This window comes from Gigantopelta aegis, chromosome 4 (assembly GCF_016097555.1).
Source record: "Gigantopelta aegis isolate Gae_Host chromosome 4, Gae_host_genome, whole genome shotgun sequence".
NCBI lineage: Eukaryota > Metazoa > Mollusca > Gastropoda > Neomphalida > Peltospiridae > Gigantopelta > Gigantopelta aegis.
In genome coordinates this window covers 111089793-111115295 of record NC_054702.1, presented here as the reverse complement: position 1 = coordinate 111115295, position 25503 = coordinate 111089793, and the positions used below count along the sequence as shown (strand labels likewise).

At 37.7% G+C, this 25503-nt stretch overlaps 2 protein-coding genes across 3 annotated transcripts in view; one reads left to right on the top strand and one right to left on the bottom strand.

Annotated features, from left to right (window-relative positions):
• Positions 1-1759: 1759 nt before the first annotated feature.
• LOC121370173 (serine/threonine-protein kinase NIM1-like) lies at positions 1760-12526 on the bottom strand. The gene is made up of 6 exons (XM_041495288.1): positions 12380-12526; positions 6254-6456; positions 5774-5871; positions 3345-3471; positions 2357-2445; positions 1760-1785 (listed from the first exon to the last, which is right to left on the bottom strand). The coding sequence occupies exons 1-6, from the start codon at positions 12524-12526 to the stop codon at positions 1760-1762; spliced, it is 690 nt and encodes a 229-aa protein (XP_041351222.1).
• A 7557-nt stretch (positions 12527-20083) lies between these two features.
• Positions 20084-25503, top strand: part of LOC121371769 (stomatin-like protein 1) — a 29787-nt gene continuing 24367 nt past the window's right edge. For both annotated transcript variants that reach the window (XM_041497902.1, XM_041497903.1), the window contains exons 1-4: positions 20084-20452; positions 21042-21270; positions 21836-21939; positions 24029-24095. In XM_041497902.1, the coding sequence (XP_041353836.1) occupies positions 21096-21270; positions 21836-21939; positions 24029-24095 (346 nt within the window). In that variant the 5' untranslated portion in view covers positions 20084-20452; positions 21042-21095. The remainder of the gene's footprint in view (positions 20453-21041; positions 21271-21835; positions 21940-24028; positions 24096-25503) is intronic.

Genomic DNA, 25503 nt, shown 5'->3' with positions numbered 1-25503 from the left:
TACCCGTCACCATCCCACACAGAACAACACCCCTGAAAACAACAGTGAACATATGAAAGATACCCGTCACCATCTCACATAGAACAACACCCCTGAAAACAACAGTGAACATATGAAAGATACCCGTCACCATCTCACATAGAACAACACCCCTGAAAACAACAGTGAACATATGAAAGATACCCGTCACCATCTCACATAGAACAACACCCCTGAAAACAACAGTGAACATATGAAAGATACCCGTCACCATCTCACATAGAACAACACCCCTGAAAACAACAGTGAACATATGAAAGATACCCGTCACCATCTCACATAGAACAACACCCCTGAAAACAACAGTGAACATATGAAAGATACCCGTCACCATCCCACACAGAACAACACCCCTGAAAACAACAGTGAACATATAAAAGATACCCGTCACCATCTCACATAGAACAACACTCCTGAAAACAACAGTGAACATATGAAAGATACCCGTCACTATCCCACACAGAACAACAACCCTGAAAACAACAGTGAACATGTGAATGATACCCGTCACAATCTCACACAGAACAACACCCCTGAAAACAACAGTGAACATATGAAAGATACCCGTCACCATCCCACACAGAACAACACCCCTGAAAACAACAGTGAACATATGAAAGATACCCGTCACCATCCCACACAGAACAACACCCCTGAAAACAACAGTGAACATGTGAATGATACCCGTCACCATCTCACATAGAACAACACCCCTGAAAACAACAGTGAACATATGAAAGATACCCGTCACCATCTCACACAGAACAACACCCCTGAAAACAACAGTGAACATATGAAAGATACCCGTCACCATCTCACATAGAACAACACCCCTGAAAACAACAGTGAACATATGAAAGATACCCGTCACCATCCCACATAGAACAACACCCCTGAAAACAACAGTGAACATATGAAAGATACCCGTCACCATCCCACACAGAACAACACCCCTGAAAACAACAGTGAACATATGAAAGATACCCGTCACCATCCCACACAGAACAACACCCCTGAAAACAACAGTGAACATGTGAATGATACCCGTCACCATCTCATATAGAACAACACCCCTGAAAACAACAGTGAACATATGAAAGATACTCGTCACCATCTCACACAGAACAACACCCCTGAAAACAACAGTGGTAAAGGTTAGTGAACATATGAGAGATACCCGTCACCATCTCACATAGAACAACACCCCTGAAAACAACAGTGAACATATGAAAGATACCCGTCACCATCTCACATAGAACAACACCCCTGAAAACAACAGTGAACATGTGAATGATACCCGTCACCATCTCATATAGAACAACACCCCTGAAAACAACAGTGAACATATGAAAGATACCCGTCACCATCTCACATAGAACAACACCCCTGAAAACAACAGTGAACATATAAAAGATACCCGTCACCATTTCACATAGAACAACACCCCTGAAAACAACAGTGAACATATGAAAGATACCCGTCACCATCCCACACAGAACAACACCCCTGAAAACAACAGTGAACATATAAAAGATACCCGTCACCATCTCACATAGAACAACACCCCTGAAAACAACAGTGAACATATGAAACATACCCGTCACCATCTCACATAGAACAACACCCCTGAAAACAACAGTGAACATATAAAAGATACCCGTCACCATCTCACATAGAACAACACCCCTGAAAACAACAGTGAACATATGAAAGATACCCGTCACCATCTCACATAGAACAACACTCCTGAAAACAACAGTGAACATATGAAAGATACCCGTCACTATCCCACACAGAACAACACCCCTGAAAACAACAGTGAACATATGAAAGATACCCGTCACCATCTCACATAGAACAACACTCCTGAAAACAACAGTGAACATATGAAAGATACCCGTCACCATCTCACATAGAACAACACTCCTGAAAACAACAGTGAACATGTGAAAGATACCCGTCACCATCCCACACAGAACAACACTCCTGAAAACAACAGTGAACATGTGAAAGATACCCGTCACCATCCCACACAGAACAACACCCCTGAAAACAACAGTGAACATGTGAATGATTCCCGTCACCATCTCATATAGAACAACACCCCTGAAAACAACAGTGAACATATGAAAGATACCCGTCACCATCTCACATAGAACAACACCCCTGAAAACAACAGTGAACATATAAAAGATACCCGTCACCATCCCACACAGAACAACACCCCTGAAAACAACAGTGAACATATAAAAGATACCCGTCACCATCTCACACAGAACAACACCCCTGAAAACAACAGTGAACATATGAAAGATACCTGTCACCATCCCACACAGAACAACACCCCTGAAAACATCAGTGAACATGTGAAAGATACCCGTCACCATCTCACATAGAACAACACCCCTGAAAACAACAGTGAACATATGAAAGATACTCATCACCATCCTACACAGAACAACACCCCTGAAAACAACAGTGGTAAAGGCAATCTGATTAAAATTAGCTCTACTGGTCTACCAGTAGATCTAACAGCCTTGCATGGAATCCCATGTCCAAGTGACATTTTATCTATAAATAACAATTTAAATATCGACCAATTACACTTCGTCTTTTATAGAGTTATTCGGGTGCATACAAATTCTGAAAATATCGGGCGAAACTATTTATGCAATAGGCGAACTTGTTGGTCTATTTCAACATTGAAAAAACAGGGGGAAAAGTGTAGTAATAAACTCTGGATTGTATACTAGTATAAACAGATTTTTTTATGGCTATACCATCACGGGTTTTGTTTTTTCGTCTTGAAACGAATTTTATATAAAATTTTATATTGAAATTAGTTTCCGGCACACTTCGTAATTCACCCGAATCATTTCGTATACCCTCGGCATAATCCCGAATGTTTTCAAATTCTTTTCAGATCACTGGCATGATTTTGCAAGTAAGGTTTTGATTGGTCGAATGAAAGGTCAACTGGACATGAGCTTCAACGGCCTGCTGTTAGATCCACATGTGGAGCTAATTTTAATTAGATTGTGGTAAAGGTTAGTGAATATATATATATATATATATATATATATATATATATAATTATCATTACAGGTAACCAGTATACATGACATTGTGTGTATATTCACAAATAATAATACGAATGTGCTGTGATTTAAAACAATATAATAAACATTGCTCTAGAAGATTAAAGATTAAATAGCTTCCAAACTAGACAGCTTTCTGTTTGGGTATGACATTCCTTTACAATTTTATTTTTTGTAAATTAATATATATGTTTTACTTAATCTTACATGCTCCACACATCCACGGCGCCTGTGTACGGCTGTTTTCCGAAAATCTCCGGCGCGGCATACATTGGTGTTCCGCACTGATCTCGGAGATGTTGCCCGGCAACACAGCTAGCACTCAGGCCGAAATCTGAAATATAATGTGTTTTTCTAATGGGCAGGAAGAAGGAAGGACATGTTTTTTTATTTAAAGGGACAGACCCTAGAGCCTAGTTTCAACACGTAAACATGGACACTAAGTTTGGTTAATTTACAAACCTGCAACAAATTTGGATACAACAGAGTGAAACAAGAGTCTATGACGTTGAAATAACCTTAAAAATAGACAAAAACGCGACTCCATAATCCTTACTTCTGAGACGCACGTGCGTTTGTAAAAATATGAAAAAAAGCATTTTGTGGTATTAGAAACACCAGGATAACCAGAAAGACTTCGGTTGTACGGAAATCTCCAAGGTCTAAGCTTCAAAATGGTGTATGTTGCCTGCTTTCTTCAATAAATTCCCACTGTAGATTATATGTGGAGAACTGGCCCTGCACTAGCAGTGAATATCCTGTGTTTAATGTGGTGTCAGACAAGGGCAGCGTATTTCACTAGTTGTATTTGAATTATGTATATCATTGATATAAAATAACATATTATGATTAACGGAGTTGGTACTACATGAATGATAAAGTGTTATGTTATTTATATTACTTAATTTTTACTAGTTAAAAATTCAACCAAGGAAAATCCTGTACCACCACTAAGTGTTGCTTTTTGGTGAGTTAAAAAATGTTGAGGTGTGGATCTTCTGTCGTCGAGTGACGTAAGATTAGTTACTTACGGTTACTTGCATACTTATTAATACAGTAATGTTAGACTAAGTGGATTAAAGATAAAACGAATAACGCACCACCTGAGCGTTGTATTCATGCGTGAGAAGGCTGAAAACATTTTGTGAAGAATAGGCCTCTTGTGCCCTCTCCCGACCCCATTTTTTTAAGAATAGGCCTCTTGTGCCCTCTCCCGACCCCATTTTGTGAAGAATAGGCCTCTTGTGCCCTCTCCCGACCCCATTTTGTGAAGAATAGGCCTCTTGTGCCCTCTCCCGACCCCATTTTGTGAAGAATAGGCCTCTTGTGCCCTCTCCCGACCCCATTTTTTAAAGAATAGGCCTCTTGTGCCCTCTCCCGACCCCATTTTGTGAAGAATAGGCCTCTTGTGCCCTCTCCCGACCCCATTTTGTGAAGAATAGGCCTCTTGTGCCCTCTCCCTACCCCGTTCGAGGACGAAAATGTACGGTGTTTGTTTCTTTGTTTTTGTTGTGGGGTTCTTTTTTGTGTGTGGGGTTTTTTTTTGGGGGGGGGGGGGTGTGGGGGGGGGGGGTCCTACTCTACATAAAGATACAAATGTGCCATCCCACTCAGGTGTAATTTCTATGGGCCTGTAGATGAACAACATTTCCTGTTTACAAAAAAATATATATTATTGTAACAAACTTCATTTGTTGTTGTTTATTTGGGGGTTTTAAGGGGTCGGGTACATTAATATTTTAAACTGATACTGTGTGTTTTTAAATGAGAGGACCTTTCAGGTCAGTTTGAAATCAGGTCACAGTAGAAAAGCCCCGTCTTGTACGAATACAGATAAGTGTTCCGATTCAATTAAAGTTGTTGTCATTCTTATCTTCAAGTAAGGTTCTAGAACGCTGTTCTGGGCACATTTCTCAGCTATAGAGCCTGTCTGTCCAAGACAGGGAAGTAGTGGTTTGTTGTTAAAAGATAGGACTATAGTCCTTCCCACTGGGAACGCCTTTTATCATACTATGGAATTTACTACAAGTTATTTATTTATGAGCCGATTGTTTTCTATATTGCACACACTTTTTTTCCAAAATACTTTTACTTTTCTCCTTACATCAAACCAAATTGAAATTATTTTAAAAAATAAAAATAAAAATGTGTAGGAGGATGGGACGAACTATAAGTTACCTATTATTTTGAGGTGTGATTCTGGCATCTGAATCATAAGGTTGGATGGCTTGATATCGCTGAAATGACAGTAAGACCTGCATGCACTTGTAGTATATTAAAAATAGCCAACTATAGCTCACTGCTAAACGTTATTTTTCCTGTTAATTAATAGATTGCCTATGTAAAGATATGTAGTATGTGAACCATGCATGTTCATGTAACACGTTACTTTTAAAACTACTAACAAAAATACGATATTATATTTTACATAAACACATGCATAATAAAACTGTACACAGGAATATAAAACAATAAATTGAAGATGTCTTCGCGCAACAAGAAACATATTTATCAGTACATATTTCAGTCACAACCAGTTAAACTCTAACAGAACTGGTCTTTCAACATATTAAATATGTCCACGGTTTCCATGGTACTACATCTGATAACTAAATGTGTCTGCAAAGAGAACAAACAAACTGACCGGTGGACAATGCCGCTCTTCGTCATATAGAGGACGCCAGACGCTAACTGACCAATCAGGAGTTGGGCTTCGTTTTCTGGCAGTGTCCCCCTTAAGCGTAAAAAAGTAATAAAAAAACGAGTCATACACAAGCTGAGCCATTGCGTCAAGGGCTGTTAAATAAAATTAACATTGCATTCTGTTATTGCAAACAAACGCAATATATTATGTAATTTTAATATTTATGCAATACATTTTCTATAAAGGCAGTCTCGTTTGTTTAACAACCACTTCTCTATAAAAAGTACTTCAAATCGGCAACTCGCGAGTGAATTAAAAGTGCAGTTATGCTCGTATTTTAAATTAGAACTTGATTTTATAAGATTGAAACCAGGGACGGCAGCTTTAAATACTGGCTCATAAAGGCCATAAAATTAATTTGATATGCCCTATGCAACAGAACTGTTTGTAGACATGTACAATGTTTGGAGACCTTTTGTTCAGCAAGGTCGACAGTGACATCCCTGGTATGACCTCCAGGACGAGGTAGTAAGTGTTCTTCGTTTCCATGGTTTCGTAGAGCCTGACGATGTTCCAATGCTGCAGTCTGCGCAGACTCTTTGACTCTTGGAAGAACAGACATCGCTGGGTGTCGCCCCGAGACGCGCAGAACTTGGACAGAGTCTTCACCGCCACCTAGTCACGATACATACTATTAAAATACAGTCAAATATTTAGAACTTGGTAATATCGAATACCTGGGATATCTCGATGTCAATTTTCGTTCCTGATACACCCCCGGACATCAATGTGACTAGGTATTATTTATTGATGAAAATGGACAAAACTATATCAACTATATCCAACTAAAAGGACTAACTTTAACAATGGTGCCAACTTTATAGGATAATGTTCCTTTCTTTGCCACTGGGCAGAAGTGTTTAAAAGGAGACGAAAGCCTTGAAGCTGATCCAAGGCCAGGACGATTTTCAACTGCCACCACTAAGGACAATGTGGGCAAAATGCAAGGATGATCGATGAGTCGCCACAAGCCAAGTAGCCAATAAGAGAGTTGAGAACAATCTGAGGACATGACAAAGGTGCATGCTGTGTTTCAAGGCACCTGTACACAAGTCTGCTGTTGCCATGATTGCATTTCATGACCGTGGCACCACCAGATTTCCACCTCTTTCCAAACTTAAAGAAAGAACTGTCTGGCAAGCATTATGCAAATGATAATGACGTTATTTCTGTTTTTTACACCACCAGGAGGAAGACTTCTACGCAAGTGAGATCCAGGCATTCCAGCTTCATTGGCAGCAGTATTTGGACCTCGAAGAGAATTAAGTTGAAAAATAATTATTAGCCAGCTACTCCGTCAACACATTCCAACATAGGCTCGGAGCGTTTCAGCCACCCATCATAATTTTATCATTTTCATTTCCTATCTTCTCTATATAATTGATATATACTATTCATTGCATTTTGTCAACCAAGACAATTTATCTCATCATAACATGGTAGTTACTAGTATACTAGTATGCTTTGTTTATACCTGCAAATGATCGACCATCACCAAATGAACTTAGTAGCTATATATTCACAGGATTCAAATAACAACAAAAGGATTGCTGCCAGAATATTATATGGCAACTGAGCTGTTAAACACCAACATTTTGCATTCAAAGAGGTTATGTTTTGTTGAACCGCTACAACGAATTAGTTGCATAATTTCAGAGGTACTTCTGATTTCATTTCAAATGATAGAGCTACTAGCAAGCACTGTAATGGGCAATGGGAAAACTGCAAAAACAACATCAAAAGATTGCATCTCATTTGATGACCCATGCCCTTTCAAGCTGTGATATTGCTGCTATAGTATAAAGGGTTGCAAAAGCAACAGTTATAGAAATAATGTCTGAAGCATTTAAAAGCCTATTAAATTTGAAGACTTAGATGCTGATATGGATACGTCACAAGGAAGATTGTATTCAGATATCACAGACGTCGATTAGTGGAAAAATCCCAAAGCTTTAAATCACTTCCACAAATAACTATTCCACGTGGAGTGAAAACGATTCAATGCACCTTTTTAACCAACCTTTTTCGATGACTGAGTAATGTATCCATTATAAAGAGACAGAAGATGGAAATTGTAAAAACTGACCATACAGTCTTTACCAAAACGACAGTCATAATAATAACAATATAATAACTTTATTTAATGAGGGTGACAGGTTTAGCACAAGCTAATCTTCCACTTGGCCCTCAACAATACATTGAAACACTGGAAAAGAAAATACATGTATGCTAAGTACTATACTATTATAATAAATGCATACATACCTGTACATATTGACTAGAGAAATCTTATATTTAACAGACATCTGTTAGTTGTGTAATATTGACACTAAAGTCTCAAAACATAATTATTATATAGAATTAAAACTCATCAGCCAAATAAACGTCCATGAGATATTGTTTCAGGCTCCATTTAAACTCTGCGACTGACTTCTGGTGTCTAATATCAAGGGGTATTATATTCCATATCTGAACACCTGAGTAACTAAAGGATTTTTTATATAGTTCAATATGAGGCTTTGGTAGCTGAAGTTTGTTTTTGTTAGAGAATCTTAGGTTATAATTGCAGGTTTCAGATACTGGGGTAAGGAGAGATGTAATGTATTCTGGGGAGAAGCCATTCTAGATATTTTAAAAATAGATTGTGAACCTTTAAGACATAGCGGTCAGCGTAAGAATAATTATTTTAAATGATGTTTTAGATAACTTTACTTTTTAAACACATTGAACACAACTCAAAACAGAAGTTGATTTCAAAAAGAGTATTTAATGTGATGTATATAACGCATTTCTTTATTTTTGCAGCCATCATTCTTGCAACGATATAATTTCTCTATAAGAAGTGACTGCGAGAATTGAATTCCTTGTCCCTTAGAAAACCCTGTATTTGAAGTAAAAATTATTGTTTGGAGTAAAATAAAATGAAATATATGGCCACTTCTTACTCCTAGCGACCATCTTGGCCATCTTGGATTTAAATGATGGAACAATATCTCAGTTAGCATGAACTTGTTATAAATGAATACCTTAATGAATAAAACCCCGTCCCTAACATCACAGTCTTGCTATAGATGATGTAAAAGGCAATAAATTACTATTTTCGTGCTCTGGTTGATATAGTGGTGGCCATCTTGGAAGTAAATGATGTTGCAATGACTTGATTAACTTAGCTGGGAGTAGTTCATAATTAATCTTCTGATCCTTAAAACACTGTCACGAACATCAACAGTTTCGTCATTGTTGATAAAGTATTGGAGATGTCTCCAGTTCTGTTTTAACAGCCATCTTGGACGCATCTTAAATATTTCAAAATGCTCGTGGTGACATCTCTGATCGTTAATCAGCACTTCCGAAAGATGTACAAACCACAAAGAACATTGTGGGTACCGATCTACAAGGTTTATTAATGCTTTGGCAAACACTAAAACCCGGATTTCTCAGATTTGTGTTACCACCTGAATGATAAATGCTAAAAAGTGTGATACCTAGTTGAAGTTACTGTATTGGAAAGTCCAACATGTATTTTTGTTTTGTTCTAGGGTGTACTAAAACAATTATAACAGTTATGTTTGGTGCCCTCAGATGGCTCAGGGACTATATTAGGCAATGGATGTATACCAGTACAAGGCGTGCGCTACAACAGCTTGTTCTGAATGTGCACGTAAAACCCTATGACATGACATGATCAGCACATCATATGACAATAGTAACATATGTGACTAAACCTGCTACAGGCAGCGTTTCAATCAACATAATTATACATAATGGATATAAATACTACTGCTCTTCACACTTAAAATAAATCAGAAAAGAAAATGTATTGTTCAGTGGTTGATACCAGTTCAAATTAGATTTAATGACAAACAAACACTGTCACATTTATCATTAATGGTAATGGCAGGATTCATAGCATTAATTGTGGAATGAAAAGCTGGGTGCACTTCCAGCTTTGACCTACACAGATACTATTTTGTGTACTGCTACTTCAAAGGTGTGATTACTGTGTATGTTGGATATTACTTCCTTGTATAAAAGAGGCAGTCACTTTGTTGTTTAATTGATTTGTACAGCAAATGACTTCAATAAAAAAAATATCGACAGTGATAGCGGATTTCCGTTACACTCGCTGCGCCATGACTTTCAATAATAGTCATCAATATCACTTCAACCCCGAGATCGATGTCCGTGTTGTAACTCCGTCTGAGGCAAACATAGTCTTGTTAATACAGAAGTTAAACAGCATTGAGACAAGGTTAGTACTTGGATGGATGGTCGCCTGTGAATACAAAGTACTATGGATATTGGCAGTAAGCCGTAAGTATTCCACGATTGATTAACCGTCTTGGTATGTGCTATTACTAGTATATCATGTCTATTAAAAAAAACTCTTTCTGAAACTTAGGAAGGGTAGTCAACAAAACCGATGTGTTTACAGCGTAATTTGTACACATTACCCTCAAGATCTATCCTTTACAGACAACCCCGGCATATGAACTGTATGCCCAGGATAGTTTACTTGAAGTTTAGTTGGCTATAAACACATTACATCATGATTATCGTCGTATTTCCTATAGTAAAGTATGTTTTCACACATGGTAAAGTATTGTGACAGGTACAGCCGTTAGGAAAGCCATGACAAGGCAACACGATTATCGAGATAATCGGCTTGTCTGAGACACCCTGTACTCTGGATTATACATGAGAAATGTCACGGATTAGGCGTGCTGGATATATCTATAACAGACGACAATATCATCGACATATTATGGCCTTTGGGACCGGGAGGATTCAGAAGGTGTCACAGAATTTCACTGAGGTCATCCCCACTTGCTAAACGTTTGAAAGGAATGCCCTCAGACCGTCAAGAGTAGCTTATGGATGATCACGACCCTCTGTTATCATTATTTATATTATCGCCTAAATATAGCGGTTTGGGGATTGGCCATCAGGCTGAAGCCTATATTACAACACTGCATTTATACAGTCAACAATGGGCGGGATCTAGTTCAGTCGGCACAGTGCTCGCTTGGGGTAAATGGGTCATAGGATCGAATCTCCTCACTTGGACCCCTTCTTCGACAAGGTTTTGTCCAGTTCCAGCCAGTACCCAACGACTGCTATATCAAAGGCCATGCTATGTGATGTCTTTGGGACAGCGCATATACAAATCCGTTCGTGATGATGAAACAATGTAGAGGGTTTCCTCTGAAGACTACGTATTAGAATTACCAAATGTTTGATATCCAAGAGTCGATGGTTACCAAATCAATGTGCTCTAATGGTTTCGTTAAGCAAAACAAACTAACTTTATAGTCAACATGAAATATAGTTTGTAACTGAAGTGTGATAATATTGTCATATATTTTTTAAAAAGAAAGAAAAGTAAAGGTAGAGATTTCAACGGGGTGTCGCGACTATGTATTGGGCTATTATATAACATGCACATTTAATATCAATTAACCAAAGAGAATAGAAAGTGTAATATATGTTGCAACTTGTCGCATTCATAGAAATAAAAGGGTGTACTGCAGTCGAATAAATTTGAATTTAATTAATGATAAATATTTCCTAATATCAAGCTGTGTATTAATCCATAATTTACCAGTTAACGGAAAGAAAGAGTCCGATGTTACCTTCGTTCGACACAAGTACGAATACAACTGACTTAGTGTTGTCAATAGAAATATGATTTTAATCGTTTGACGCAGAAATTAGACTGAAATCAGATTCTCGTTGTTATGATTGGCCGGGGAACTTGGCAGTGGGAGGAGTTAAAGGTTTGAATAGTTAAGCAGTTGCACATGCAACGTGACTTAATGTATCAGTTCAGGCGACACACTGGGTTGAAACCGTAGGTTTTTGTGGTCTTCAAATATTTTGAATGGACTTAAGGTTGTGTAAATTTAATATTAGTCAGGTGTGTCGTGTGAAATACATTTCATTACTTTGTTATTATTTAGGCCAATTTGGTCAGAACAAGAATATGAATTTATATTGGTAGTATAGTGTGTGTGTGTGTGTGTGTGTGTGTGTGTGTGTGTGTGTGTGTGTGTGTGTGTGTGTCAGATCATAGTTATATTGTTAGTTTGTGCCAACAAGACAATATGGACACGAATGGTTTATCAGATCAAGATAATAGATTGATGCAAAATATAAAATCACACACCTTTACTATTATCATGTTTTAAAATGCATGGCATGCTTCGTGGTAGCAGTCACGGCTACTGAAATACTCTTTTGACTCTGCTTTGTGCAGAGATTCAATATTTGATTGTGGTTGCAGTTTTCACATTCACTAATACTATAATTACAACAATGTCTATTACACTTGTTTGTATTTAATTATTTCCTGGACATTGTGGCATCTGGGCGGGATTGTCTATTGTACTCTCTCTCTCTCTCTCTCTCTCTCTCTCTCTCTCTCTCTCTCTCTCTCTCTCTCTCTCTCTCTCTCTCATTTATATTTTTCCAGGGGCATTTGGTAAAGGAGTCTTAAAACGAATAATTAATGCATCAGATCCGAAGACATGTTTCCTACCTGACCCTGGGCCAACTGGTGTATCCCGGCTCTGACACAAGCAAATCTTCCCTCCCCAATCACCGTGTCCAGTAAATAGTTTCCGATCACCTTGGGCTGGTCGGCGGGGACATAGATCTCGTTCACAATCTGCGTCAACGTCGTCATTGTCCTTACACGACGTCCTCGTGTCCTTTAGTTCCCGAGTATAGCGCCATCGCTTTTCTCAGTTCCCCTGCACCGAGTATCTGATCACGTCATCTCCCAGACGTATATTTCGAGTTTTGTGGTGTGTGTGTATCCAATCTAATTGAGACGAATCATCCCTCCAGATCTTCCGCTCACGGCTCTGAACTGATGAACTCGTCTGAAGGTGTCTGAAGAAGAGCTAACGTCAATCAATCATTCATGAAATCATTAGCTGTTGAGATAATCAACCTCTGTAGCATGATAGCATTATAAATAGCTTAACATGCACTTTATAAATAACATCCCTGCTTCTGCGTGCATAGGTGATTTCTGCGTCATTGTATTTAGCTTAGCGTACACAGTTTTAAATGATACATACTTCCAAATTAGGTTCCATTCGTCAGTAATGAAGGAAAAGTAGTCCACTTTGACTATCAAAAAATGTCACGAAATGCTCTCTTAAAGACGATTATATTCCTTTCGTTAGAAGTCATCTCCAAACAGTTTTTGTCATAGTATGGGATATTGTTCACGAGTCTTCTTCACATGATAATTTATTGTTTCTGTCTTTGTTCTTAATTGCTATTTTTCCATTGTATGCAGCCTGTATTGTAAAACAGGTCGCTTCTCTTGGCTAAAAACGTCGTGGTACTCAAAATACCAATCACATTAGAATGCGATCTTAGTGACAAGTGGTGAAAGCGTTAATACACAACGTACAACAAAGGAAACGACTTGTGGCCATCTTAAGATAATGACACTAATGCGGTAATCGCCTTATTCGGGGGTCGATTGCGCTCGCATTCAATTGTCGTTATTGCTGCTGCGATAGAAATGGTATGTGATAAGTATACAGATTGTCATCAAACTACCAAGATGGCAGGCGCCTGTATAGAGGGGGGTTTCGTGGATCGAAACCCTTCCTTCTCCAAGTAAACTTTATTTTCTTTTTAAAATATATTTTCAGTGGGAGCATGACCCAAACCACCTGGGAACTTTGCTCGCCACTGTCTGCACAATTTCCTATACACGCTGCAGGGCCGTGCCTAGCTAGAAATGGGTGGGTGTGGACTAAAAGGAAATTGTTCTTCCACAAACAAATTCGAAAATAGTCATTTTATTTTTAGTTTAAAAGTGTCATGTTTTTTAGTTTACATTTTAATTTCAACTTATTTTCGTGCTTATATCCAATTAAGGTTCAAGCACGCTGTCTTGGGCACACACCTCAGGTATCTGGGCTGACTGTATAGGACAGTGGGTTAGTTGTTAGTTGGTTAGTGATAGAGAAGAGGGTGTAGTGGCCTTACACCTACCCATTGAGCCCTTAAGAACTCGCTCTGGGTTGGAGTCGGTACCGGGCTGCGAACCCTGTACCTACCAGCTTATGTCCGATGGCTTAACCACTGCGCCACCGAGGACGAGTTTAGTTTACAGATTAAAAGTGTCATTTGTAGTTTAAAGTACCTGTTTTGTCTACCTGGAGTCCTCCCTCTAATACTGTGCTAGGATTCTTTTGTGACTGCCACCCCTGGGCTTGGTTGGGGGATTTTAAGGTTAGATAGTGTCCCAATAACGCAAGTTGCGTGTACACTAGACAGTTGCCGACAGTTTCCAGTGTTGCACAGATATTATGACGTTGACGATTTGGATCATGTTTAAAACAGACTTATGACAAATCCTCGGAGCATTACATATTACATAACAATTTGTTTGAAATAAAACAGACTTATGACAAATCCTCGGAGCATTACATATTACATAACAATTTGTTTGAAATAAAACAGACTTATGACAAATCCTCGGAGCATTACATATTACATAACAAATAAAACAGACTTATGACAAATCCTCGGAGCATTACATATTACATAACAAATAAAACAAAAGTAAAACAAATAATAATTTAATAATAAAATTTCTGCCTCGAAAATATTTAAATAATAAAGAAGTAGAACATTTATGAATTTGTTCATCTTTATTACAATAAAAAGAACAAAACTATCTTTATGTTAAAATGGTCTCAAATATAAATTTTAAACATTGTCTCATATTAACATGTAAACGAAACTAATATTGTTTTATCCAGTGTCAACATATGTGGTTTATCACCTAGAAGCAATACAATTAATGTACACAAACTTGTACTAAACATTTAAGTTTCAATACAGTTATTATGTTTTCATAACAATGATCTTAGTTTAGTTGTGTTTATTGATGAAGATACTGTATTTACATCGATATACAATTTTGTATTCACTCCGATTCTACAGAAATGTGTGATGCCGGCTGAACAGAACCACACATATTGTTTGAATTCATCCTAGTCAACGCATCGTTTAAGACTTGTCCAAGTTTCATTCTAATGTACTTGTTACCAGACGACATTGTAGAAGCACTTTCTATGGTTCTGTTTTGACGCATGTTGAGTTCAGAAAAGTCAGAAAACATTACAGAAGCACTATATATGGTTTTGTTTTGACGCTGGTTGAGTTTAGGAACGTCAGACGTTATTATAGAAGCATTATCTCTGGTTCTGTTTTGACGCAGGTTGAATTCAGGAACGTCAGAAGACGTTATAGAAGCTCTGTCTGTGGTTCTGTTTTGACGCAGGTTGAATTCAGGAACGTCAGAAGACGTTATAGAAGCTCTGTCTATCGTTCTGTTTTGACGCAGGTTGAGTTCAGGAAAGTCAGAAGACATTATAGAAGATATGGCTATGGATCTGTTTTGACGCTGGTTGAATTGAGGCATGCAAGAAGACATTGTTGAAGAATTGCCTGTGCTTCTCTTTTGACACTGGCCGGCTTCTGGTACGTCAAAACGATCACAGTGTGAACAAGATGTATGACTGTTAATCCCATACACTGGATACGTAATCTGCGTTTGAATTTTAACTCCTGGGCATTCAGTCGATCTTAGACTTTTGTAGCATGATGACCCTTCTGAGCACAAATTATTGGGATACATCATATTCCGAAGTCCTTCGGGTATCCGTCTATTGTAAGAGTTACTGAGCAGTCGTTTAGTGTGCCTTTTCCTGCAATCACAGCACTGCAGGGTTAGAGTCTTCAGTTTGTTAGGTATTTGATAAGGTGATGGTGAGTCTTTTAGGCGTACAACAGTTTCGTTTTGTCGCACCTGTTTTTGAGAATGAATTACCGTATATCTGTTTTGTTCATCAGTTTCCAATTGTGCCATGACAGAATGATAACATTTGTCATCTCTGTGACACTGACGCCAATATGATACATATTGTCTGGCGGAATGGCCGGGTTTGATATCCCTCTCTTGTTCCGATTGCTGGGCATTATAATTTAGAATTCCTCTTTTCAGTTCTCTTGTGGTTTCAATAGGCTGGCATTGTGGGGTTTCTGGAATTAACACATCACAAGATGCAGTGACTTTCGAAAATGTTTTGACGCTTTGAAGATTTCGGTATTTATCTTCGCTTGTTCCCAAAGCTCGATGATGCGACCACAGAGCAAGAGGTCCTCTTCTTGTCAAACAGGTTTTCGGTAGCCGCAGTTGTGCTTTTCTTTCAAATATGCTCGGGAGATTGCATATCTTATTCCTTGGAAAATATTGCACTTTGTTTTTTGGAGGCATTTCCCCATATTCCGCTACTATCCTTGGGAACTTTAGTCCTTTGTATATGTTTGCATTTTTATGATTATCGCCAATGCTAGCCATTGTTAATATATATATTTCAGAGTTAATTCTATATGAATTCAAAATAGAGCCAACAGAAAATGATTTAGCTTTCACATCTGTGTGTTTCCTCGGAGTAACTCTAATTCGTTCCGTGTCGTAATATTCCCAGCACGTCCATTTGTCTTGACCATGCCATTCGTGTGTACGTTTTACCGTCTTATTTTCGATAACATTGTAGCGGAATGCAAATGGTTGTACTAAAAACGATACATTTATGTCCAGCACGCGATGTTATGGAAATGTGAGCAATTCGAAACCACTTCAGCGAAAGACTGAAGATAAACATGGATATAAACCGCTGTTCTTAACCATAAGACTGATTTACCGAGTAAACTACAGATAAAATCAAAACTGGTTTTAGACACATCATACGTTTATGATACGTATCTACCATCGTACATGTAAAAGGTTTATGCTGATATGAGATATGTGTTTTGCTAATCTAAAGCGTTTGGTCTTTCATCAAAATGTGATTAATATATTTGTTTACCAAGTTACTTATGACTGAGAAGTCTAAATTCTTCCACTTTTTGTGATATTTTGTCAAGTCAAACTGATATGCAAATAATATACATGGACAACTAATTGATTATTCGTGTTCGCATCGTTACTTTTTAATAAACCTAAATTCCTTATTCAGCTGAGTCCAGTTTTCAGCTCATGTAGTGATTTTGAGGATTATTTCGTTAATTTGATCTTTTAAATGAATGCATGAGCAACACAAACCGAAAACAGATAGTTTGTTTAAATATCATATTTCACTTTAAGAAATGTGGCGTGGGAAGTATGCAGCTACTTGTTATAGCTGAACATAATAGATGAACAGACTTGTGTGCACTCATATACTGAGACGGAGCGGGACGTAGCCCAGTGGTAAAGCGCTCGCTTGATGCGCGGTGGGTATGGGATCGATCCCCGTCCAACGGCCCATTGGACTATTTCTCGTTCCAGCCAGTGCACCACGAATGGTATATCAAAGTCCGTGGTATGTACTATCCTGTCTGTGGGATGGTGCATATAAAAGATCCATTGCTACTAATTAAAAATTTTTAGCGGGTTTCCTCTCTATGACTTTCAAAAATGACCAAATGTTAGACATCCAATAGCCGATGATTAATAAATCAATGTGCTCTAGTGGTGTCGTTAAACAAAACAACCTTTTTTGTTTCTTTTTTCTTTTTTTTTCTTCTTGATATACTGAGATTGTCGGTAACAAGGGTGGAGTCGGGGTTTGGGCGTGTCTTTCTACTGAAACCCAATGCTGGCTACACTCCATTGCAGCGTGGAGATTAGCAAAATGCTTTGGTGGGATTAACTGCACATAGTTATTTTTTATTAAATCATTCATAAAATAATGAACGCTTCCAAGAATAATTTAATGTTACTGTACCTTTAAGCCAATAGTAATATTAGATGACTGCATTGAAAATAAAATGTTAAAAATTATGCTTTATTCTTATGTGAGTGTTGACATTAGTTTTACATGCACAAGGTCTATGCCGGGAAACGTGACACTCAATTCAGAATAAATGTGAAACACGTGGAATTATTTTCCCTACATTTCCGACACACATATAGGGTTAAACAGGAACAACACCCCAGCCCTTTCTTATGGTGAAGTTCAAGTAACACTGATCTGAATGTATTGGACAACAGGTCATCACCATTTGGAATAATAATGTTAATGTAAAGGGATGAGGATTTATGTGTTTTGTGTCGTTTTTACCTTCAGTGTTTCTTTTCGTGATAGGTTTATATTGGTGTTTGCTATTGATGTGTGACTCATTATCTTTTCACATTGTTTTTTATTCTGGTTAACTCTGGTAATTAGTATAATAATATAGTATTTAAGTATCTTGTTTTTAACATTATTCGTTTCTTTTTTCTTTTCTTTTTTCCTTTTTTTCTAGTTTTTTTCTTCTACCTGTTTTTTCTTCTCTATTCGAGTAGTTTACTGACCATGCTACAAATATGGAGACAAATAAAATATAAGCCCCGGTTTCTTCTTCCATCTGACATTTAACGTATTTTGTTATTGCAAAATATTAACGTAAATATGTGTGCTTTTACTATCAACGATTATTCAAGTACTTTGGTTTTTAAAAAAAACACCACAACCTTCCCACCCTCACTACCCAACCCCCACCTCTCCCATGTTTTACAACTAGTAGGGGACACAGTTATCACGTCTTCAGTGGCGTGTCTTGGGAAGAGGGGAGACAAAAACTGGCTGATAGCTGTAGGTCTAGTCTAAAAATACTGATACAAACGAGGTTCCACTGTATACTGTTAAAAAATAAACCCTGGTCATATCAATAATATAGTCCGTTTGCGTTTGAATTGGCATACATATATATATATATATATATATATATATAATATAGTTTACCAAAAATTTCAAGATCAATTAAAAAAACCCAAAAACGTTTCTTAAAAACAGTTCAATACAAGGGTGATGCTAAAATGCTGGAACAGCCAAAGTAGGCAGAATTGTTAGTAGTAATCGATATGCAATACGCATAATCTGATACAAAAGGCAGAATTACGCATTGTTAATAAGACTGCCATTACTTTCCTTCATCCCTATATCAAAAAGGGAAATGGAACATGGTGAAAACCTCTCTCTCTCTCTCTCGCTCTCTCGCTCTCTCGCCCCCTCCCTCCCTCTCTCTCTCTCTCTCTCTCTCTCTCTCTCTCTCTCTCTCTCTCTCTCTCTCTCTCTCTCTCTCTCTCTCTCTCTCTCTCTCTCTCTCTCTCTCTCTCTCTCTCTCTCTCTCTCTCTCTCTCCCGTGTCCGTTCTGGGAGAAAGCGCATATATAAATGATCCCTTGTTGCTAATATAAATGTGTAGCGGGTTTTCCATTGAAGCCTGTCAAAATCATCATGTTTGTGGTGTCGATAAATAAAACATTGTTGTCATTGGCGGGTCTAGGAGTGAAGGGGGCCCGCCCCCCCCCCCCCCCCTAAGTTTTGCGATATATATATTTCTATTTTATTTTTTCATTTTATACGTTGGAGAATCCGAATAATACATTTGAGGACAACTCACTGTATAGCACTTATAACATACATTTTTATCATTAGCTTTATTATTGCTGGGTCACCAGACTGTTTATATGTATAATTGTGCATAAACGTACGAGACAAGTGGCAGCAAATGCCCCCTTCCCCCCAGTTCTCGAGTAAAACATAAAAATATAGCAAATATTATACAGATATTCTGGCAAAATGTGTTAACCTCAGACCTTTTTACAATGCATTTCCATCATTCTATCCTTACAATTAGTTGTAATCCATGTAAAAATGCGTAGTGGTTCGTCTTCAACCTTATATAACTGTTTGGTAGTAGTAATGCTAATATGATTAAATGTTGTTAGGCAGATTCAGGCATTTTCGTTTAATTCGGGCAAAAGCCATCCTGCCCCCTCCCCCCCCCCCCCCCATAAAAATGGGAGCCCGTACGCCTATGTAATTGTATGTATATATCATATGTAACCACGGAAATAAAGCATTTTGTAATGTATTGTATTGTACTGATAAATCTGACATCAAAAGGAAACGCGCGCCATATATTTTTTTTTCCATCAACAGCAATATGTAACTTTAATTGTTCTTTCCCACAGAAAGGACAGCACATACCACAACCTTTAGGGCACTGGTTGGGTCGGGAAAAAACTCAACGGGTCCACCAAAAAAAGTTTGAACCTTCGACCTAAGCACTTTAGGAGATTGCTATGACAGCAAAATCCAGTATCCACCCTCAAGAAGAGTAGTGAAAAGAAAGGAGGGATTTACAAATGATAACAAAAGTGTAAGGGTTATGGCCCCTGTATTAAAAAATAATAAAAAATAATAGCATTGCGAAATGTTTATGTTAACATGATAATTGTAAGCTGGTAATTTTTTACGGGTGTTTTCATCGTACATTTAATATATTTTACTGTGGATCTGTACTGTAGTGTAATCGACTGACGCACAGGCTTAAAGGAGATTTGTGTTTTGGGCGACTTGCACCTCAATTGAATCAAAAGTCGTTGCAAGACCCTTGGCCTTGGCTTGATATTGACGCACGTAAATTGTAAAATGTGACAAAACTAATAAAAAATTTAAAAAGAAATAGTAATATTAGAAACATAACTATAAACTCAATAGAACAGTTGTTTCTAATGAAACTGTGAAATCCAAGATTCCAAGGTGAGTCTTTTGTAGTCTCGCTGTCCCACCCCAATATCTGGACTGAAGATAATAGTACATTGTTTAAAGGCAAATTAATGTCTCTGATGTCTGATCCCATTTTGTTTTGTGAAAATCAACTTTTTGTGATCTAAACTTTCTCCATTTGATACCATTAATGTCCTTTTAGTTTACTATCAAAACTGAGCATAGCATAAATTATCAGTAATTAACATGATCTGATAGACCTGACATAAATTATCAGTAATTAACATGATCTGATAGACCTGACATAAATTATCAGTAATTAACATGATCTGATAGACCTGACATAAAATTTGATAAATGGCAAAAATCACAAATATCAGTAATGTAAAAATATGATCTAATAGTTTCATATGTATGTTAAATATATTTTAATACTGAAATGTCAACAATTAATAAACTTGTTTTAAAAGCATGAGCTTAATTATTTTTTATGTTAAATGGTGATATATGTGGTTAATAAAATATTGCTTCTTTTGGAGGTTAATAGTTTTCTTGACTTCTTATTTTGATTGTTTTATTGTTGCTATGATTTTGATCATATTTGTTTGTTATTCATTTTCAGGTGGATATATATATATATATATATATATATATATGTCAACGTCACTGAGTGAGAATGTCGGTCAAGTACACCAGACTGCCTGAAAGTGACCCTGATCTGTCGGGAAGGTCTGCGTTTGATTACGAGTCTGTTTACACGTACAATGATATCAACAGTCAGAAATACAAGTCTGCCTTCACTTACACGTCACCAGTCAGCTTTGTTCCTGAAACAGAAGTTCGGTCAACAGGTGTGCACACTAGATATTTTATATTTATTTTTTATTAAAGGCACAGACCCTGGTTATTAGGCAGTGTAAAATAGGTTCAGTGGTTAGAGCCTTCCTGACCACCAGATTACACATTACTTAATCCTCTTGGTTAACATATCAATTATGGTAGTTCTGATATGTTTCTGGTTGTCAGAATTCATTTCATGTAAAACAGAAAAAGTATGTACCTTGATAATTGTTGAATTTTGATACAGTTGATAAACAAATTAATATGTATGTCCCTCCTCCCGACCCACTACATACACACTAGTTGTTGGCATTTTTCATTGACTATATGTTTACTAATTAATACTTCAAAATTAGTAGGAGAGATTAAAGCAAAAATATAGTAAATACTACCTGGATTTATATTTTAAATTATGTATCAGCATAAATATGACATTTTATTGATTTTGTTTTATTGCAGATTTATAATAATTGTCATATTATTTGAAACCAATAAATAACTCAATTGCTATTTGGTTTTGACATGTTTTATCTTTTATATTTATTTGATTTAAACGCTATTTGTTATAAATTTCAGAATACTCACCTCTGATTGGTCGTGTGAGCCATGTTGTTGTTCTCTTCACCTGTTTCCTGCTCTATGTCCTCACTCTGCCCGTCTCCATCTGGTTCAGCTTCAAGGTATTGCAGCATCACAGTAATATTACACGTCTTTAACCACACCTCAGCGGTATTGCAGCATCACAGTAATATTGCACGTCTTTAACCACACCTCGGCGGTATTGCAGCATCACAGTAATATTGCACGTCTTCAACCACACCTCGGCGGTATTGCAGCATCACAGTAATATTATACGTCTTTAACCACACCTCGGCGGTATTGCAGCATCACAGTAATATTACACACGTCTTTAACCACACCTCGGTTAAACAGCTGTCTTCTTAAACAGTGTGGGGCGGGACGTAGCCCAGTGGTAAAGTGCTTGCTTGATGCGTGATTGGTTTGAAATAGGGCGGCACGTAGCCCAGTGGTAAAGTGCTTGCTTGATGCGTGATTGGTTTGAAATAGAGTGGGCACGTAGCCCAGTTGTAAAGTGCTTGCTTGATGCGTGATTGGTTTGAAATAGGGCGGCACGTAGCCCAGTGGTAAAGTGCTTGCTTGATGCGCGATTGGTTTGAAATAGGGTGGGACGTAGCCCAGTGGTAAAGTGCTTGCTTGATGCACGATTGGTTTGAAATAGAGTGGGACGTAGCCCAGTGGTAAAGTGCTTGCTTGATGCGCGATTGGTTTGAAATAGAGTGGGACGTAGCCCAGTGGTAAAGTGCTTGCTTGATGTGCGATTGGTTTGAAATAGGGTGGGACGTAGCCCAGTGGTAAAGTGCTTGCTTGATGCGCGATTGGTTTGAAATAGGGTGGGACGTAGCCCAGTGGTAAAGTGCTTGCTTGATGCGCGATTGGTTTGAAATAGAGTGGGACGTAGCCCAGTGGTAAAGTGCTTGCTTGATGTGCGATTGGTTTGAAATAGAGTGGGACGTAGCCCAGTGGTAAAGTGCTTGCTTGATGCGCGATTGGTTTGAAATAGGGTGGGACATAGCCCAGTGGTTGCTTGCTTAGCCCAGTGTTTGAAATAACGTAGCTTGCTTGATGCGATGTGCGATTGGTTTGAAATAGAGTGGGACGTAGCCCAGTGGTAAAGTGCTTGCTTGATGCGCGATTGGTTTGAAATAGAGTGGGACGTAGCCCAGTGGTAAAGTGCTTGCTTGATGTGCGATTGGTTTGAAATAGGGCGGCACGTAGGCCAGTGGTAAAGTGCTTGCTTGATGCGCGATTGGTTTGGGATTGCTCCCCATCAGTGGGTGACTTGGGCTATTTCTCGTTCCAGCCAGTGGCAGTGCACCACAACTAGTATATCAGAGGCCATGGTATGTGCTATCCTGTTTGTGGGGTGCATATAGAAGATCCCTTGCCACTAATGAAAAAAATGTAGTAGCTTTCCTCTAAGACTATTTGTCAAAATTACCAAATGTTTGACATCCAATAGCCGATGATTAATAAATCAATGTGCTCTAGTGATGGTGTTAAACAAAAACTAATTTTAACTGTTAAACAGTGACTTCTTAACAAAGTGGTTACTTCATGTAGGTCAATTTATCTAATACTAGACAATTTGGGATATCAGACAGCCACCAACTTCATACAGGTAATTGTTCAACTCAGGTGTTTGCACAAATAATTTTCAATTAAAGTTTCTAAATAATTAACTCGTATGACTATACTGAAAACTAAATTTACTGAAATTTGCAGATATCATTTCTATTGATTTTCCTTGACATTGTGATTACTTAAAAAGATGTCTGTAGATGGCCAGGTGGGTTTAGTTGTAGGATTATAGTGGAAAATATTATTATGAAATATAAAGAACATAATTAAGTGATGAACATAATGTAATATATAAAATGCTGCATTAAAGAATTGGTAAGCTATTTGATACAAAGTAGACAGTTATATTTTTTATATCTTTTAAATGGTTCTCTACAAAGAAAAATTGTTTGAATATAAATAATAGCTATGAACTTTATGTAAACTTCTGTGTATTCTTTAATAAATACATGTATTACATACGTAAAAAACCCCAAACATTTTGTATATGTGTATACCGAAATGAAATATCATCAGACATTGTTTACTTGAAGTGTTTGTCAAAAGTTATGGCAGTTTTAACCATTTCATCTTATGACAGCACCAGTTGTTACTTTTACTCTTTTACAGGTAATACCAAACTATGAAAGACTTGTTGTATTTCGACTTGGTCGGCTCGTGGGATCAAAGGGACCAGGTAAGAACAAGTTCGCAAAGTACCTCTACAGTATTTAGATTTACATCATGTAGAAAATACTGAGTATACAATCAGTTATATCTCACAACATATATCTACAGATTACATGGTACTAGTACAATTACAGAAAAAGTAAATGCCCAAAATGAAAAAAGTTAAATAAAATATTGTGATGTACATGTAATGGGGGAATATTTTTTGTTGTTGTTCTCTTTATGTGCATGCTCTGTTTGGGGTTTTCTTTTTTCACTCTGTTTTTGTGTGTGGTATAAGGAAGGAAAGAAATGTTTTATTTAACAATGCACTCGACACATTTTATTTACGGTTACATGGTGTCAGACATATGGTTAAGGACCACAGAGATATTGCAAGAGGAAACCCGCTGTTGCTACTTCTTGGGCTACTCTTCAGTTAGCAGCAAGGGATCTTTTATATGTAACATCCCACAGACTGGTTGTAAAGAAAGAAAGAAATGTTTTATTTAACAATGCACTCGACACATTTTATTTACGGTTACATGGTGTCAGACATATGGTTAAGGACCACAGAGATATTGCAAGAGGAAACCCGCTGTTGCTACTTCTTGGGCTACTCTTCAGTTAGCAGCAAGGGATCTTTTATATGTAACATCCCACAGACTGGTTGTAAAGAAAGAAAGAAATGTTTTATTTAACAATGCACTCGACACATTTTATTTACGGTTACATGGTGTCAGACATATGGTTAAGGACCACAGAGATATTGCAAGAGGAAACCCGCTGTTGCTACTTCATGGGCTACTCTTCAGTTAGCAGCAAGGGATCTTTTATATGTAACATCCCACAGACTGGTTGTAAAGAAAGAAAGAAATGTTTTATTTAACAATGCACTCGACACATTTTATTTACGGTTATATGGCATTGGACATATGGTTAAGGACCACAGAGATATTAAGAGAGGAAACCCGCTGTTGCTACTTCTTGGGCTACTCTTCAGTTAGCAGCAAGGGATCTTTTATATGCAACATCCCACAGACTGGTTGTAAAGAAAGAAAGAAATGTTTTATTTAACAATGCACTCGACACATTTTATTTACGGTTACATGGTGTCAGACATATGGTTAAGGACCACAGAGATATTGCAAGAGGAAACCCGCTGTTGCTACTTCATGGGCTACTCTTCAGTTAGCAGCAAGGGATCTTTTATATGTAACATCCCACAGACTGGTTGTAAAGAAAGAAAGAAATGTTTTATTTAACAATGCACTCGACACATTTTATTTACGGTTATATGGCATTGGACATATGGTTAAGGACCACAGAGATATTAAGAGAGGAAACCCGCTGTTGCTACTTCTTGGGCTACTCTTCAGTTAGCAGCAAGGGATCTTTTATATGCAACATCCCACAGACTGGTTGTAAAGAAAGAA

Excerpts from the sequence above, each read along its gene's own strand:
- LOC121370173 (XM_041495288.1), bottom strand. The coding sequence starts at position 12,526 with ATGACGACGTTGACGCAGATTGTGAACGAGATCTATGTCCCCGCCGAC. Across the intron at positions 6,457-12,379 it reads ACCAGTTGGCCCAGGGTCAG|GTGGCGGTGAAGACTCTGTC; the intron begins GTAGGAAACATG and ends TATCGTGACTAG. Across the intron at positions 1,786-2,356 it reads TCTGTGTGGGATGGTGACAG|GAGTGTTGTTCTATGTGAGA; the intron begins GTATCTTTCATA and ends TGTTGTTTTCAG.